Source organism: Macaca mulatta, chromosome 8, assembly GCF_049350105.2.
Source record: "Macaca mulatta isolate MMU2019108-1 chromosome 8, T2T-MMU8v2.0, whole genome shotgun sequence".
Taxonomy (NCBI): domain Eukaryota; kingdom Metazoa; phylum Chordata; class Mammalia; order Primates; family Cercopithecidae; genus Macaca; species Macaca mulatta.
This window is the reverse complement of record NC_133413.1, coordinates 123,278,553-123,297,213: the sequence shown is the minus strand read 5'-3', so window position 1 is coordinate 123,297,213 and position 18,661 is coordinate 123,278,553. Positions and strand designations below refer to the sequence as shown.

The 18,661-nt window shown below is 30.3% G+C and overlaps 1 protein-coding gene across 1 annotated transcript in view; it reads left to right on the top strand.

Moving 5' to 3' along the window:
- CSMD3 (CUB and Sushi multiple domains 3) overlaps nucleotides 1-18,661 on the top strand; it is a 1,224,761-nt gene that overhangs the window by 486,224 nt on the left and 719,876 nt on the right. Inside the window, exon 7 of the mRNA XM_015145899.3 lies at nucleotides 3,644-3,955. Coding sequence (XP_015001385.2) covers nucleotides 3,644-3,955 — 312 coding nt within the window. The remainder of the gene's footprint in view (nucleotides 1-3,643; nucleotides 3,956-18,661) is intronic.

Genomic DNA, 18,661 nt, shown 5'->3' with positions numbered 1-18,661 from the left:
GTATATATCGTTTGATGTCAAATGAAGAATCAGCTTTCTGAATGTACATTTTCTTCCTTTGAGTTTTATGTCTTGTAATATATACATTTAACTGTGCTATCAGACAATGCTTACATAATTGTATAGCATACTTAATTTTTTTCATAAATGAAAGTAAAATATCATTTTAACATTAGATAGCTATGTGTATATTTAATATTGAATTATTGCTATACATAATTCTAAGGCTTTTTCCAGCATTGGCAATTACTTAATAAAATAGTTGTGTACGCAAAAATTTTGAGTAATTTAAAACTGTTAAGTGGTGAATTTTGACAATTTAAAAGTCTGTGTTTCATACACACCAATTTAAAATATTACCAATATCAGTATTTCAAATCGTTTATATTAAAATAAAATGGTAAATGCAATATATGACATAACTTTATGGTAATGGATGACTTTATTACCTTAAAAAGGAAATCAGTGTTATTTCTTTATAGTTCCACTGTATGTATCAAGCACATCTAACTAAGTTTAGATGCATTTATACTTTCTGTAAGCATGAGATATATCCCCTTTTAATTCTACACAATTTTGAATATTCTACGTAAATCTATTTTATACTAACAGACTAAACTTTTGTTTGGGAAATAATAACAAAAATTTTGAAGTAATTATTACTTATGCAACTTAATGTTCAGATTCCACACTTTTTCAAAGTGATGTTTTTGAAAGTTAAAACCAAAATTTTATGTTTCCCCTGCTTTGAAATTGCTCTTCATTCTTGTCACTGCTTGAAATGTGACTTTTGCATGGCAAAAATTATAATCATATTCCATTTGTGAAATGTATCTTTTTATTATTGCTAATTTGATTTTAGTCCTATTGAATTCATTCTTTATTTATTATTTCGTCTGATAAATGTTTCTCGAGCATCTACTATGTGCCAGGCAATGTTCTAGGAGCTAGGGATTCATCAGTGAAATCAATATACAAAAATTTTAGCCTTCAGGAAGCTTGCATCCCAGTATGGTGTGGAAAGAATATGAATACACTATATAAGTAAAACATAAGAACTGTTTAGTAAAATACCTGGTTGGAATACATATCTGGTTAGATTATGATTATTAAATAAATTCTGAGGTTTAATGCTTTATTTCAGCCTTAAACACTGTCCTGCATTTAGGTTAAGGGAATACTACAGAATCATCATCACTGTTGGTGGGAAGTATAGCTCTTATGCTAAATATTTTAAGATTGGAACTCCTAGAAAACCCTGGGTCTAGACATTACCAAAGACCAGTTCTAATTCCAAAATTTGGTCTGGAACTGTGTTTATCCCCCGAAGTCTTCAAGAAAGTGGGTGTCTGGATTTGGTCTGCAGGTCTTGAGTGATTAGAGAAGCAGCCTAAGCCCCCTACGCCTGTTCATAAGGATTATCTCAGATTTATTGACTCAAATTCAAGAGATTATTTGAGATTAATCATAAAGAATCTGATGGAATATGATAATTTAATCCATCCCTTTAGTAAAGGTAGGCATGCTCAGACATGTGACATAGTATAAATTCCATTATTTCTCATAAATTTATCTTACAATTACCAACATATGTTTATAGTTAATAGTTTCTTTTATTAAAATTAAACCTGAAAGTTGGGAAATTATGATGAGTTTATAAAAATATTAAAGTATTAGTTTTTGCTCTGACTTCACATTCCTCTCAAAAATAAAAGGCTCAATTAAACTCTCTAGGCGAATAATATGGATCAAGTTTCATAGTAATGAGCACATGAGCTCATCGTGATGTATGTATGAAACTGTGCATCACAAATGTACAGTTTACCATGAGTTCAATTACTGTATTTTAATAGTGCAAGCATAGTTATTGCTTAACTATGCGATTAAAAATTATTATCAAATATTAACTGACTAAATATTGCAGTCTGATTTATATAACCAGTGTGAACTTCGTAGATTCTGATCTATGAAATAGGTTATTCACAAAACAACTTGGATAAATACTGAATAGAAGCTTTCTGATTCATGCTTAAAAACATATTAAAATATTTAAAATAATTTGATAATCATCATACCTTATTTACTTTTGGCTCTTTCAAAATACAATAATCATTTAGTACTTCTGAATTTCTACATCAAATTCAGATATGATGACTCAACCTGGAAGAATTAGGGGCGGAAATGGGCTTTTCTGTTTGCCTATGCATGAGGGGCTCCAGGTTTGACTTCCTTTCTTCCTTTTTGAATTTAAGGCAGAAAGCAGAATTATTAGTGCTACTAATCACCTGCCTACAGCAGAAGAGGAAAAAAAAAAAAAGAAAGGCAGAGTATTCTCAAACCATATTGACACTGCTTTTATTTACTCTTTCAGAATGGTTAAAATATCCCTATGCATTTTTATCTAAAATAGCTAATTAAACATTGGTAACAGAATTTTGAAATGTTGAGAAGAAAAATGTATAAAAACATATACCACTCATTGGCTTTAGAAAATATTCAGAAGTTTTCCAACCGGGATCTGACTATGATTCCTAATTAGTAGCTGCAACTCCAAAATTCAATAATTTTTGTTGTTGCTGTTGTTGCTGTTAAGGACTTCAGTTGTCAAGGTCCTTTTAAATATACCCCCATTCTATTTTATGCTTCTTTTATAAAGTTACTTTTTTCATTATATAAGTATTATGAACCACTAAGAACAACCTTAAAAAAAAAAAAGTAAAATGAAAAAGCAAACCCTAGTTTGACACTTTGAATACACACTTTTAAATTATTAAAAAATATTTAATTAGAATAAAAATGTGGTAATATTATAGACACATGCACATATATATACACTATGGAATGCTTATGAGATATTTAGAAATTCCCAACCAATAGTTACAACTAGTGTGTATGAATTAAAGTTCCATGATGTTTACTAATAGTTAATTTTCAACCACTTCTAAATTAAATAATTTGCTTAATTTTATTTAGTTCAGAATTGGTTAAACTAAAACATTATGTAAAAATAGTAAAACTTATTAACTGATTTTTAAAAACTCAGTAAATTCTAAGGTACTTAGAGAGCTCACGACAAATGAGGTTAAGAAAGACATTGTCATATAGTGGTTATTTTAGTGTCTCATTTTTTCCCATCATTTGTTTTCATTTTGGCTTTGATTTTAAATTCTCTTTTCTTCACTTGCTTGTCTTAAAATACAAAATTTTGATGTTTTTCCCAGAATTTCTGAAGAGATATGGCAGACTATTCAAAGCATACTTTTGAGAAAAGTGTGGTTACCTAGTTACCCATTCCATCAAAACCTGACACTTGCCAGGCATTTGTTGCTGAAATTCATCTGTAGATTTTTTTAGAAGATTGATTCAGGGCCACATAAAGGGTTTATTCTTTTACCTGCTCCCTTCAATGTATTACAGTTAAAATGTGGTGTATTTTGTGTGTATATCTATCCATAGAATGGTTGATACAAACAAACCAACAGATCTAGTGTGCTTCACAATTTACTGGCGTGTTTGTGTTTTGCCTCTTCATGTTGATTATCCTTAAGGTAATAGAAGAGAATATGACTGATTAAACTTATCAGAAAAAATAAACAAAATTTAAAAAGAAAAAGTTAGCATCTAGTGCTACTGTGTCCCACAGGTTCTTCTACATTGACCCACACTACCTCCACTGGTGAGTTAGAGGAGCATAACAGGACTACCACTGGTGCTCTTGCTGTTGCTAGCACACCTGCAGATGTTACTGTATCCAGTGTTACAGCTGTCACCATCCATAGACTTTCCGAGGAACAGCGAGTGCAAGTTACAAGTCTCAGAAATTCAGGTCTGGACCCCAACACGTCCAAGGACGGGCTCTCTCCTCATCAAGCAGATACACAAAGTACCAGGAGAAGACCAAGACATGCTGAACAGATAGAAAGAACTAAAGAGCTTGCAGTTGTTACTCATAGAGGTATTGGATGTTATTTTACTTGTGCCCATTTAGTTACAGCCAAAGCTATATTTTGGTAATGATTCTAATTAGAGAATGAGTGGAAAGAGAGCCAAGATGTAGAAAGCAAAAGAAAAAGTTTGCAGTAGGTGAAAAATATGGATAGTAACACCGAAAACTGGAATAATTTGAAAGCATAGAAATTGAAATTTAAAAATAAGTCAAAGTCAATGCAAATGTTGGAGAGGGAGGGGGAAAAATTTGAACAGACATAATTCATAAACAGGACAGTAAAAACAAATACAGAATACCTATTATTATTCCATACCAGTTATGATGTTCATGAAACAGGAAAATAAAGTAGCCAGTTTTGATTAGTAAGTGCATATATTTACCCATAGATGATTTATCCCATGTAGTAATTTTTGGCGTTTGCATGATATTTTTATGTTATGCAAATGTTAGTTAGTACTTGAGAATATGTACAGTTTGATTGGGAAACATAGAAACGCTATGTCTGGTGATCATTTTACATAGCTTATTCTTTGCTTGACCCGTATGATTGCATTGAAAGATTTCCATTTTGAAAAGGTAACAGCTATTCATTGATATTATGGCTCCAAAATTTAAGTAGTCTTTAAGTGTCAAATTTATTTTTAGAGAAAAATGACATAAAACCACATCATACATTGGTAATTTTCTACTCAATTAATATAAGACTACCTTTTATAAAATAAAGAAGTCTAGAAAACACGTTTTTCTGTTTCTTGGTGGCAAGTGTCATAGAGAAGTTTAGGAAAAAAATTCAATGTAGTGTAAAAGAATAAAAGGTCTTTAATTATATCAATATATGTATCAGTAAGAACATTAATTGAACATATTTCATGTATAAAATATCTGCTACATTTCAAAGATATCAAAATATTTTCTCTAAACTGACTATGGTTTTTGTAGTGTGATTAGGAATGGTTTATACAGACCATGATTTAAGTAATGGGGAGCCATTCAATACTTAGAGCACAAGAAGGATAGAAATCAAGACATCTTTACATACATTAATTGAAAATCATACAAAAATATCTCAGAAGTTTGTTTCCATTAGAATTTGTACTGAAAGTACTTACTTTGATTCTCTTTAACGAGGCACATTCTAAAATGAATTTTTAACTGGTAATAGTCTTCTCAAAAAGATTAAATCAATATCACCTTGATTCCGTATTCACTTTCCTATTATAAATATTCATTCATAAGAATATAGGGACCGTGTTAAAATTTTGATTTGCACAATCAAGTAAACAGTTTTTGTCTTATTACTAGAAAATTTAAGTAGGTAAAATTATATTAAAATGTTAAAAACTATTTTTTCATTCTCTTTGGAAAACTTCACGAGCTAATATTGGTAGGCTACCTGGAAATTATTATTACCCATCATATAGAAGGAGGATAATTTCTGACATAAGTTTATCGTAAAACCAACTAATAATACTATTTCTGCTTTAGCCAAAGTTTGCCATCAAGTGGTGTGAGACACTTTGTGGTTAAAAATTAAAATTTTATATAACTTGGAAAAATAATTCAGACTGAAAATAGAAAAGGTGATAGTCAACTATTAAATTAAATTAAATAATTTTAAAATGGTTCCATATAAAATTTTTAAGTTTCTTCAAGTAAATTTTAATTAAGCATCAAGAGTACTTCCTGGGTAGATTCCAAATCAGTGCTCAAACTTTCCCCGTTGTTATCATAAGCTCCTAGCGCTGTTTGAGAGATTGATACCTGTTTTACCTTTCCCCATATTCTTTACAAAATGGTGATTTTGAATTTAATATGCATTCAGTGATGCCATGTACCTTGGAAATGTATTCCTCATTTATTTTTTAAATTAGATGTAAAACATTATATGGAACACATTTTTAATGTATTCATCATTGTTGACAGTGACTTAAATTGTTACACTTTTATCACCTATCTCTTTTAATTCAAATTGGTTCTTCTGTTTCTTCTTCTCACTACTATTTCAGTGATTTTGGTTTGCTACTTATCTATTACACTCTAGACACAATCTCTTAGTATTATGGGCAAAAATATCAGTGTTAACAGTAGAGGAAACCTATTATTCTATTGCTTAGGGTTTACTAAAGTTCTCAAAATATAGCTATGCCCTTAGTTATGAAACTATCTTCTAAGACTTGATTACCAGCAGGTCCAAATTTCTAAACTGGAAATGGCTGACATCAAACCAGTATTATTTTGAAAATAATAATTTTGGCTCAGACACAATGACTAAAATCTTTACTCAGTACCAGATTCTGTTCTAGAGGAAATAAAGATAAATAATGCATGACCCGTTCCTGCAGGACACTGCAATAGAGTCGAGGATATAGAGAAACCCATTCTAGTTGTACAAGATAGATTTTGTAAAATGAATTCTGATCAAAGTACTAAAGAAGTTATAGTGTGTATGCAGAGAGTGAGCCTTTTAAGTTACTTTTTCAATAAGTTGGTAAACAACCCAAAACTATTTTTTTTAGATATTTCAGAAAAAAAAAATGTACTCCTCTAATCTATTATCCACAATGTAGTTAAAATGAACTTTTATAAATAAAAATCCAGTCATCTAACTCGACTCTTTTAAAGCTTTCAGTGATTTCTCAATGCCTTTAAGAGTAAAGTAGAGACTTGGTGAGGACCCACAGGAAACTACATGATCTGCGTTTTTTCCATATTTCCAAATTCATCTCATGTAACTCTCACAATCACTCTATTATTTTGCAAAACACAATTTATTTTAATTAGTCAAACACTATTCTTTTCTCCCTAAAGGTACTCTGAGAAGCTAATCCTTGTTCCTTTTAACCACATAATTCTAATTTCCTTTCCAAGATGTAGCTTAAATTGTTACCTCTAGGAAGGTTAGGTATTCTTCTTATAACTTGCCATTGTTATAAAAGGCATTTGTAATCATCAGCCCTATAACTTTTCCTGTAATATTTAAACTGTCTGAGAACAAGGAATGGATGCGTTTTATTCATGCTGCATTTTCAGTACTTAGTACAGTTTCTGAACAATAGATATTTTTAAAAAATAGTTGTCAAACTAATGAATAAGTATTTACAATTTCACTTGCTAGAAAATTCACTTAAATTAAAGGCTTGAAATTACCTTCTTCAAAATAATGAAATCTCTACATATTTCAGTGTTAAAGGTAACTACATTTTGTCACAGTTATGCCAGCTTTTTAAAAATAAAGGCAACAATATCGTCATTAATCCATAATAATATATTACTTTTATTGTATTAGTAGTTCAAAATTCACAAAATGGAACTGGATATAAAGGCTTTGCTTATAGCCCCTGAACAATTATAAAATCAAAATAATTTTATAATTAACCATTAGAAAATTATAAAGTCAAAAATGTCCTATGAAAAATATTCTAATGGATATTATTTTGTTAAAGTTAATTACAGTGTAAAACAGAAATATAAGAGATTACTATAGCATAGGTCCATTCGATGTCTGCAAGTTCATGCTATTTTGCAGTACATAATAATTTAATATTGTTAATTTTTTAATTCACATTACAGTTAAACTTTCAGTTTTAAAATGTCTTTTGATCATTAATGGTTCCCAATTTATCTGTTTTTATAAACTGGGGCATATATTAATAATTGACATCAATATTATTATAAACACATAGAAAATATGGATTAGACACAGTATTTTGTACTTCATGTGTATAGAGTCAATCACTATAACTATTTTATTTAAATAACAACTGTAAAATTAATGAATAATCTGGAAAAACTTGAAATATTTCTCAAATGTATTTTCAGTTCTTTATAGGGTACCATTCCAATTAATTTTCCTATTGTATTATAGTTAAAACATCAATAATTTAAATTATCTTAATTTTTTAAGGTTCTACTTTTTCTCAGTAACAGAAAATTATTTCCAGTCTCCTCCATTTGAAGATTCTTTGTACATTGAGATAAAAAGAAGCAAAAGAGAAAGAAAATAAATAATGTTGGTTTAGATCTCTTAAAAATGCATATTAACACCACACCACACTTTGCTGTATATGTGTCCAATAGTCCTCAAAATGAGAATTTAATATTTATTGACTGAATTTTAGTCCACCTTTGCCAACTACTATGTGTGAGAGTTTGTTCAGGTCAAATGAACAATTATACCTCAATTTTTATATTTGCAAAGTAGTTTTTATAGTATCGTAATATTACATCAGGGTTATTATAAGCATTAAACATAGTAATGATCGGAAGTGCCTTAAAGTCTTAGGTATTTTCTCCCAATGGAAAGATTAAAAAAAAAATGCTTACTATCAACTTTGAGTTTTGGTCAAAGAACTAGGCTGAGACTATACTTTGCTCCTTGTTAGCTTTATGATCTTGAGCAGTAAGTTCAATTCCCAAAGTCACAACTCTAGCTAAGAACACCTGCATCATAGGATGGTTGTTATTTTCATTTTATTCACAAAATACGTATTGACTCTTGTGATGTGCATGACATTGTACTGGATAGCAGGTATATGAGAATGAACAATACAATCTATGCCATAGAACAGTCTACATAACTTTAAATAAAAAGAATAATCACAAATTTATTATGAGAAACAGTTGCATAGCAGCACTTTTAGAATGTTACTGAATTACAGTAGAGGGACTAACAACCTCTAAATATGAATCAAAGAGCGCTGCTCAGAGAATATTTGAACTAATTATTGAGAGATGAGGCCAGGCGTGGTGGCTCACGCCTGTAATCTCAACACTTTGGGAGGCCAGGGTGGGTGGATCACGAGGTCAGGAGATCGAGACCACCCTGGCTAACGCGGTGAAACCCCGTCTCTAATAAAAATACAAAAAAATTAGCTGGGTGTGGTGGCGGGCGCCTGTAGTCTCAGCTACTCAGGAGGCTGAGGCAGGAGAATGGCGTGAACCCGGGAGGCAGAGCTTCCAGTGAGCCGAGATCCGGCCACTGCACTTCAGCCTGGGCGACAGAGCGAGACTCCGTCTCAAAAAAAAAAAAAAAAAAAAAAAAAAAAGGAAGAAAAATGAATGAATATTTGAAACTAGTAGATTATATTTATGTTACTAAGACTCATTGAAAATGGTTTGAGTGGGTATTTAGGCAGAATAGCCTGTAACAAAAATAAATAAATTGTTTACATTTGAAGGAAGATACACATTAAGATAAGTAAGCTTAAAAATAATTGACTTTTTATTTACAAAATATCCAGATGTTTAAAATTAGATAACATATATCTAGTGACATTTGTAAATTCATCAGAATAATTTGCTGCCTTAGCTATAAGATCTCTTTTGATATCATTTAATATTTAACTTAAAAATCTTTTTCAATAATCCCTAAACTCTAAAGCTTGATTTTATAGACTTAAGGAATTTACCTAACGTTGACTTGAAAATAGCAAAACCTATGTAATGATATGATTTTAGAAATGATAAGTAAATTTTCTTGTGTTTCCAGAATTATCTATTTTAGAATTAGATGGGAACTTACAGATCATCTAGTACAATATCATTATTTTGTAGAGAAAATTATGGCCTGGCAGAGACCTTATAAAAATCCAGTCTCAGACTAGTATTGATAGTCCTAGACTAGTATTGATTCATTCAAGATTCATTTAGTGTCTGATATGTGGTCTTTCACTAAGTGATGTTAAAGTTGAAATAACATAGATTATAAGCACAATTGGGTATCTTGTCTCAAGGAGTTATTTGTCATATTTTATTATGTTAAATAATAATTAAGATGTGTTTAATCCACCCTATTTTACTTTAGCATTGCTTGTCTTGGAGACTTTAGTAGAATTATATTTCTACTATTATTTTTTCAATATGTGGACAAGTTCTGTCAGCTGTTAAAGAACAGTCTTGATAGTTGCTGTTTTTAAGTACAAAATTTGGATATATTCTTCTGGGAATGTTTTCATATACACATATAATAATTATTAATTATTTTTATTGGACTTCCCAATGGGAATTTAACTTAGATAACTACAACATCTTACAGAATTAAATGTGTGTTATGGGGCTTTTATAGACATTACTACTGTTTGTTTTGACATAGTATACTCAGTTATGCCACAGTACATTTAATGCTAATGACCATATCAGTGGAATATTACTTTGATTAATAAAGTTACATGAAATTATGTTGAATTGAGATTGAATATGATATAGACTTTTCTCCTCCAAAACTAGAGCCTAAAAGAAACTCTAACAGTTTTTAAATAAGTACATTATTTACTATTCTTAAGTTTAAGGTAAGAACAGTTAATTCAGCATAAAACATTTATTTTAGGTGACCACTTTTAATCCAAAGAAGCAGCAATTTTTTATTATTACTATAATTTATATTGTTTTCAAGTAAGCTCATCTGAATATTTATAAGGCTCAACAAAAATAAGAAAACAGCAAACGATTATACACATTTAATATTCACATTAAATTGCCAGTTTATGTCAGAAGTTAAGATTACTATGTAACAAATTTGATTCAATAACTGGTGTAACACTCTTCTACCTCAAAAACTGCATTGTGTGAAAGCAGCAATTTTTAGGTGCCTATTACGTGTTCATCACTAATAGGCTATATTATTATGCATAAAATATATTTTAAGTGTTTTCAAGTGTTTGCAAGAAACTTACACTATTTTCAAATATTCTATTAAGACTTTTATAAAGTATAAATTTCTAAATCTAAAACATGTTGTTTTTAAAATCTTAATAAGCATTATAACAATGAGGGAATTAGTTTATGAGTAGTCATGTAAATATATTTTTATGGATACTAATGTATGCTCAGCAAGTAATCAGTTATCAGGGTTTTATTGTACATCTTATCTTTCACTAAGCATGTGATGAATTCAAAAGTATGTTGTATAGTCTCTATTCCCAAAGGAAAAGTTTGGAGATTAGATTATAGAGAAAAATTATAGGTCAATTATAAGAGAAAGAATTACCACAAAACAAGTATGGCATGTGAGGAAGGATGAGGTAAAACTGGCTTCAAATGCTTGATATGTTGTTCTGTGTAAGAGAGATTAAATCTGTCCTCTGGCATAGGTTGTAAAATTTAGTGTATGGAACCATAAGACAGTGCAAAGCAGTTTATTATAAAGAAGACTGATCTAACATTCAGGTTTTTTTTTTTTTTTTTTTTCAAATATAAATTGTGTTCTACTGGAAGCAGTGAACTCTCAAAGTCATTCAAGCATAGATTGTAATGGACAAAGTGGGTATTTAAAAATGACTAAAGCATCAAAGAGTATCTTAATAATATGATTGTTACTGTCCCTTTTAATCCTAAAAGTCTATGACTCTATAGAGAGATATTATGTATTAATTAATGTATTTGCCATCACTTTATATTCCCTACTGGTGTTGAGCTGACATGTACTTATTTTAATGATTATTTATAGCCAATGTGAAAACAAACACAGAAGTGGCCAATGCTACCATCAAGGAATTTAGAGATTAGCAATGTACTTATCTCATTAAATGTGAAATCAGCCACATGTACATTTTTTTTTTTTTTTCTGGGCCCAATGCCCACATTTGTGCCTTAAATTTGAAAGCTTCTTTATTTGGAGGTCCAGTCCTAGCTGTTCTTTTAGGCAGTGTTATTTCTAACAACAGATGACAGTGCTATTCTTACTCTCTTCACCACCACATTCTACTATTTATTTATTCACTCATTTTTCTATATTCTTTCTTTTTTCTTTCTGTTTTTCTTTTTTCTCTTTATTTCTTTTCACATTTTTCTGTTCCATATTCTTTTCTTTTAATTTTTTTTCTCTCTCAAAATATCCACTGAGTGCCAAGCTGTCTTCCAATTGCTGGGTATACAGTATTGAACAAAACTTAGTAGACCCTGCTTTATTGAACTTATATTCAAGTGAGGAAGAAAAAGACAATAGACAAGTAAATAATTGTCTGATGGTAAGATAGATGGATTCCTACCTTAGTTTGGATGGTAAGGAAAGGCCTCTTTGGGGAGTTAAAATTTAAACTGAGACTTAAATAACAGAAAGGAGACAAAGACGCTCTTGGAGTTATGCTTTGCAGTTTCTCAGAGAAGAAAGCACACCAGGAAAAGAAAACAGTTAGTTATAAAGAGCTTGAGTTGTAACTTGAGAAAAAGAAAACCCACTAATTCTGGTACTCAATGCGCCAGGAGGACAGTAAGGTAGATGAGGTGGGAAATATAGGTAGGAAAAACACCGTTTGACTTTTAGGCCTTAAAAATGAGCTTTATTTTTATCTAAACCGTTGGTGGACTTTAGCAGGGAACATGTATTACCAAATGTAATTTTTAAAGGAGTCACTTTAGCATGAATTTAAAGAAGAAATTTCAAGTGAATAGGTGCAATCAGACAAAACAGTAAGATATACAGAAGTGCAAGTAACAGTTGATAGTTACGTGGAATATAGGTCTTATAGTATGCTTCTCAAATTTCATTGTGGACATTAATCATCTAGTAGTCTTGTTCAAATGCAGGTTGTGACTTGACGGAATTGGAGTTGGAGCTGAGATTTCGCATTTCTAACAGATCTCTAGGTTTGCTCACACATTAAGTAGCAAGAACTTAGATGAAGATGATCATCATGGAGAGAGAACAACATTTATCACACAGTCCCAACACTGTCTATTCCTCATAGGATTTTTGTTTTCCACTAGGATAAAAACAATGTTGACAGGCTATCTCGGATAATATAGTAAAAGCTAAACTTTAATTCCATAAGAGTGACTCAAATGGTGGGAAATTTATGACTGGAAGGGATATTTTAAGGCAGATGGATTTTCTGAATCAATATTAATGACAATAATTAGTTTTGGCAACCTTTAAGAATGGCTGAGCTATTGACATTCATTATGGTTTTACTGGAAAGATCAATAAAGGAATAGATGAATAAGAAAATCAATACCAAGTCAAATTTTAGCTCTAAATTTTAAATTTTACCCTAAATTCAATACTTTAAAATGGTTGTTTTTCAATGTATCAAATAACAAGAGAAAAAAACATCAGGGTTTAGTTTCTCTTTACTTAACATGTTTCAAATCCCTGAAAGGTTAATAGATGGAGGTAAAACAGTAAAAAAAAAAAAAAAAAAAAAAATTAAATTTTAAAAAAGAAGAAAATAAAATAAAGAGAAAAAAGAAAAGTATGCAAAAGTTGATTGCCAAATCAAAAATTCTCAGGAGTTAATCTTTAAGCATTGTTTTTTTATTTTATATATATGGTGAAATTATATTTGTCTGCTTGAATTCCCAGGTCTTTATTTATAAGACTAACTAATGTACTTATTTTAATAGCATCTTTAAAGCATAACTAATAATAGACTCTAGAATTTATAACTTTAAAAAATTATCTGGTTTTATAGAATTCTTATAGAATTACTTAATTTTATTCATTTTATTTATTTATTTTGGATGTGAGAACTTTGACATTGGTAAAGTGAATACATAAAACAGGGGAATATCAACATTTGGGGTGAAGAATTACATATAAATATTGATCATTGTATGCTTTATCAATATCTTGCCATACTTTTTGTTTACTTTTTCCATTGTTCTCTTGACTTCTCCCTAACTATGTTACTTAATGGAAAGTTGTGTTCAATGTTTATAACTATGGCTATTTAATAATACATGTTCAGAAATGTACCAGTTTATGATTTAAATACATATTTATTGAATAGCATCCTTATTTTCTATCCATTACCTTATTTCATCACATTTTTGAAATTGTCAAAGCAATGTCATTCATAACAGTGAATACATTTTTATATTTTTAATTATTTTACATTTTGTTAAATAAGTTGCCTTTAAGAAGAAAGAAGAGAAAAAATAAAATGTTAGAATTTACTTGTTAACAGGTTTATGCACTTTTAAAATGTATTAGATAAAAGTACTCAGAATGTCTGAGGACTTGAATGACAATATTAAACAATGAAAGTTTATTTTATTCACAAATGGCAAATCTGCAAGTAACCATTTTAACATTTTTATCCAATGCTACCCTTCAAGCCATGCTTTTGAGTTAGTCCTATGTAAAGATTTTAAGAATTTCTGATCTCAATGTTCTTATTTCCTTTGAGTAGTACTTTAAGGAAACCTTTTTTTTTTTTTTTTTTCAGATTTTCAACCACTTTGTTTTGTTCACCTGTAACCATTGATCAGATATCTTGTCAGCTTATTATCATATGAACACACGATTTCTCATTTTTAATAGAATGAGCAAATAAGGAAAGATAATGATATGTACTGAATTGATCAAAAGAGAAAGCTTAACTTTAAAGATCAGAGATGAAACAGTTTTGCGTGTAGCTGATTTCCCCAAATGGTTACCAGAGCTTGTTTTACCTGTGAATGAGATGGTCACAGTGAATGTGACGTATGTGACTTTTAAATCTTTTTCTTTGTTAAAATATTTTGAAGGGGCTAGACTTTCTATTTGTGCTCAAAGCTGATGCCAAAGCAGACTCCTCTGCCTTTTGGAATATGAAGAAATGGTCCTATGTAGAGACATTTTTATCTTGTTCAGAATTATTTCAGGGCATTTTCACCCACTTTTGCAACAAGCTGCTTTCCTTGCATGTAGTTTTCTAGAGCATATGGTTACCCTGCTGTGCACAGAGTGAAACCACACAACTAATCTTTACAATTTTAGGAAGAGCAGAACCTTCATATATGGCAAACAGCATGCTGTTAGGTTTAGGGTGCATTGCATAGGATATTTTTCTCTTCACAATTACATCATTTGTATTCTAAAGCATGGACTATTGCTTTTTACTGTTAATGCTTGATATTTCTTTATTTAAATTATTCTTCCAATGGTATTTTCTCATAATAGCAAATGAAACTAAAGTGACAGAAATTTATAGATTAATTTTATCCAGAGCCCAGAGATGTTAGAAATTTTTCATTGAGGAGGCTTATATTAAGGGAGGAAAAAAAAGCCTCATCAACTCTTCTGAACTTTCCCTTTAGAAACGAATGCAGCCAAAGATGATTTTACTAAAAGGACTAGATGATGATTTGAATTTCAACTGATTTGAAAAGCAGTTGGCTTTTGCTACACCTTTAAATTCATCTGTTCACACCTTTAAAACAAAGTATTATGAGGCTCCAGGCCATGGGGTTATACTTGGCACTATCATCAGATAAGTGATGTCTTCATTCAATATTAAATCCAGTTAATAAAGCTTTTATGCCTTATTAAGGTAAACATATTTAGGGTCAAATATTGTCAATTACTTAAAATTTTATATTAAAATGAATAAATTAGGATAAGGTACACTAATTGCATCTATTTACGGTTTTCTAAGACACATACTTGAGAGAGTTATGATTGAATATATGGAATTATGTTATCTATAGTCAGGTGGTATAGATGATAGTATTGAAGTTTTAGATTCAAATGAATGACCATATTTTATCAACATATTGATAACCTTGGGCAATTAATTTAGCTCTTCTCTGTTTCCACATCTTTTAAAAGAGGCAATAATTTTACATGGATATTTTGTGACTTCAATAAGACAGTACACATAGAGTGCCTAATGCTTTAGATGCATAGCCAGTAAGTGATATTGCCCCTTTCTGGATCATTTGCAGGAAGAAAATATACTCTGGCTATATAAAAATCCTGTAAGTTAAAGATAAATGTGAACAAATTTATTTAAAAAAGATTAGCACAGAGTTTTAAATGTCTTAGGTAGCTCATTTCCTTAGGAAAAAAGAATACATAGTTTAATGAAATATTGATATGGAATACTGGATACAAGTATATACAGTTTGATTTAACACTATTCATATTGCTCTCATGTATAAGTTATACAAAAGTAAAGTGTAACATTCAACTCATCTCAGATTTCTATTAACTCCATATTTTTTCTTGACAGTTTTACTTTTAATAGAATTACTCTTCAATTTCAATACAGCCAACTCATTTAAATTTCTGTTTATCTACTCTATATTTGTGAATCTCTATGTCTCTTACAGACATAATTGCTAGAAAACAGCACAGTTGTGTTGTCCAGATTTTCAAAACATTTTCTAAGAAAAAACTGAGCAACCAATGGTAGGATGATGAGCAACAGCCAACAGTAATTCTACCTAGATATTATCCTTTGAAGTACAATGGTGGTCATAAATTAAGAGATGATGTTGAATGCAGTATCTGAGATGTAGATTTCAATTACATCTCTAATAATTTCCATGTGCCAGTGGTGTATTCATCAGAGTACATTTAGAAACAATAGAATGTTGCCTAATTTGAGGAAGTTTTACTTACAAAGGATTATTTCCAAATGAGTCAATGTAAAGAAACTACAAGGAACCATGTTGTAACCTATAGTAGCAGTAGCTGGGCTGTCATGAGTCCCAACTTGTTGGGATAAAGAGAGTGAGATGTTGGACAAAGTCACTTATTGCAGCCTGGCATGAAAGGACAAATGCCCTTTAATTAGGAGTCCTAACAAACTCCAATAATTGCAATGGCAAGGAATCCTGTGGAATAAAAATTCTGATCTTACTTTCCTCCCTCCCTTCATCCTCCTGCTGGAATCCCCCAGAGGTTAAAGGAGTCTGTTGATAGAGTCTAGTGCTTCAAAAGTTTAAATGTTAAGAAGAATCACCTGGGGATCTTGTTAAACTGCAGATTCTAATTCAGTAGTTCTCAGTGGTGCGCTATATTCTGCTTTTCTAACAAGCTCCCAGGTGACGCCAATGCTTCTAATGCAATGCCACAATTTGTGTAGCAAGGATGTAGCCATTCAGATCAAACTTCTGGGCAGAGAACAAGGAGAATAGGGAGAATGGACCTGGAAAGGCAAATATAAAATATAGATGGGTATGGTGAGCGTGTTGGCATTTTGAATAGCCATGAAATTAGCGATAAAACACTGCATTAGATACAACCATCAGAACCCATCTATGTTTATTTTAAACAGAATCTAGGCACTGATTAATATTTCTAGTGAACTTTAGTAAAATATAATGACCTGAAATCACAGGGATGACGGACTGTTGTTATTTATTAAAGCAATTCATTTTCTTCTTTTTTTATGTAATTTTTTCGTAAATTTATAAAATCATTCAATGCACTAATGAAATTCATAGTGGAAGAATATATGCCACTGTCCAAAGTCTGAAGAAAGTCATTAACTTTGCTGTTTTTCAAAAAGTTGCTTCTTTCTTAATTAATCTAATTTTAGAAGGCATTATAGTATACATAAGTGATTTCTTATGTTAAGCGCAAAACAAATATTTAATGTAATAATATTTTACCATGAGTAAGAAAATATTAATGTTATCATTTTTCGGGTTACGATTTATAATCCAATTATCTATGATAAAATTAACTTTTGAAATGAAAATACAAATTAGAAACAAAACAAAACAGAAAATCACTTGTATTCTAGAGAACATAATATATCAAATAAAAAAGTCCCAAGAAAGTGCATAAATTAGTGGATATTAACTCTACAACCAAACACAATTTAAAAACTTAATTTGAAGCTGTCAGAAAATAAAGATTAAAAACAATTAAATTAAGGGCAGACAGTTTTAAAGTGTTAAAAGTATCTGTGAACTATACCAATGGTAACTCTTCCCATATGGTGACTTTTATTTTGCCAATTATAAAAATCCCTAAAGAGAATATAAAAAATTCCACATTTTTCATATAATCCTGACATTTTACAGCATACCATAACTGTAAGACCTGTTACGCCAAGCATTGCGGGTGCATCTGCTGTTATCTGCATAAGTGTTATGGTTTCCTGAATTTGTTCCATTTCTAGGAAGAAAGAAAGCCCATATACAAGTTTTAGAGTCTTTATGCAATGATTAGTTACATGATTTTTTAGCCAGCTATGTAGTCTGTTCACAGTCTCCTAAGAATTAATAACTTTATCCAATCCTTAATTCCTATGAAAATTAACAAATTGGTTTTATTAAAACACAATGTCTCCTCTCCATACTCACCACTCTGTTTGGTTTTCCAAGTGAAAAATTTACACTTATTTCTTAGCCTAAAATGATTGAAAAATAAGATTCCAAAGATTTGGAAACTAGGTCAACCTCATTTCAACACTGAGACCTTGTAGCTTCAGGATCTTCTTTTGCAAAATAGAAAATGATCTTGTTAGTGGAGAATCTTGAAATATGTTAAATAAATATTCATATAATCAATATGATTGTATTTATATGGTTTTATACATTTCTACTAAATTTTCCATTTTGATCCAAGTTTTGGAGAGGTTTCTAACTTTGAATAGAAAAGTAAAATTTAAGTTAGAAATTCAGAGAACATAGATAATTTATTTTGTATATCATCCCTACGTAGTGAAAAACACAAAATAGTTGAAAAATTTTTGGTATATTGCATCATGAATCAGAATGGCTTCTGAGACTGACTAGACCTTAATATTATGAATGGTAAATAATGTTAGTACAAATAACTGACATTAAAGATTCTTGCTACATGTTGATTTCTAAATTTATTATCTAATTTAAGCACAATAGTAAAATTATGATCATATATTTTCTTTACCCTAAAAATTGAGCATCACATACATTTTATATTTACACATCATACATGAAAGAGTAAGTGATATGTACAAATGAGCATTGTGGCATAATTAGGAATTTAAGATTTAAAAAAATGTATTGGCTTTTCTG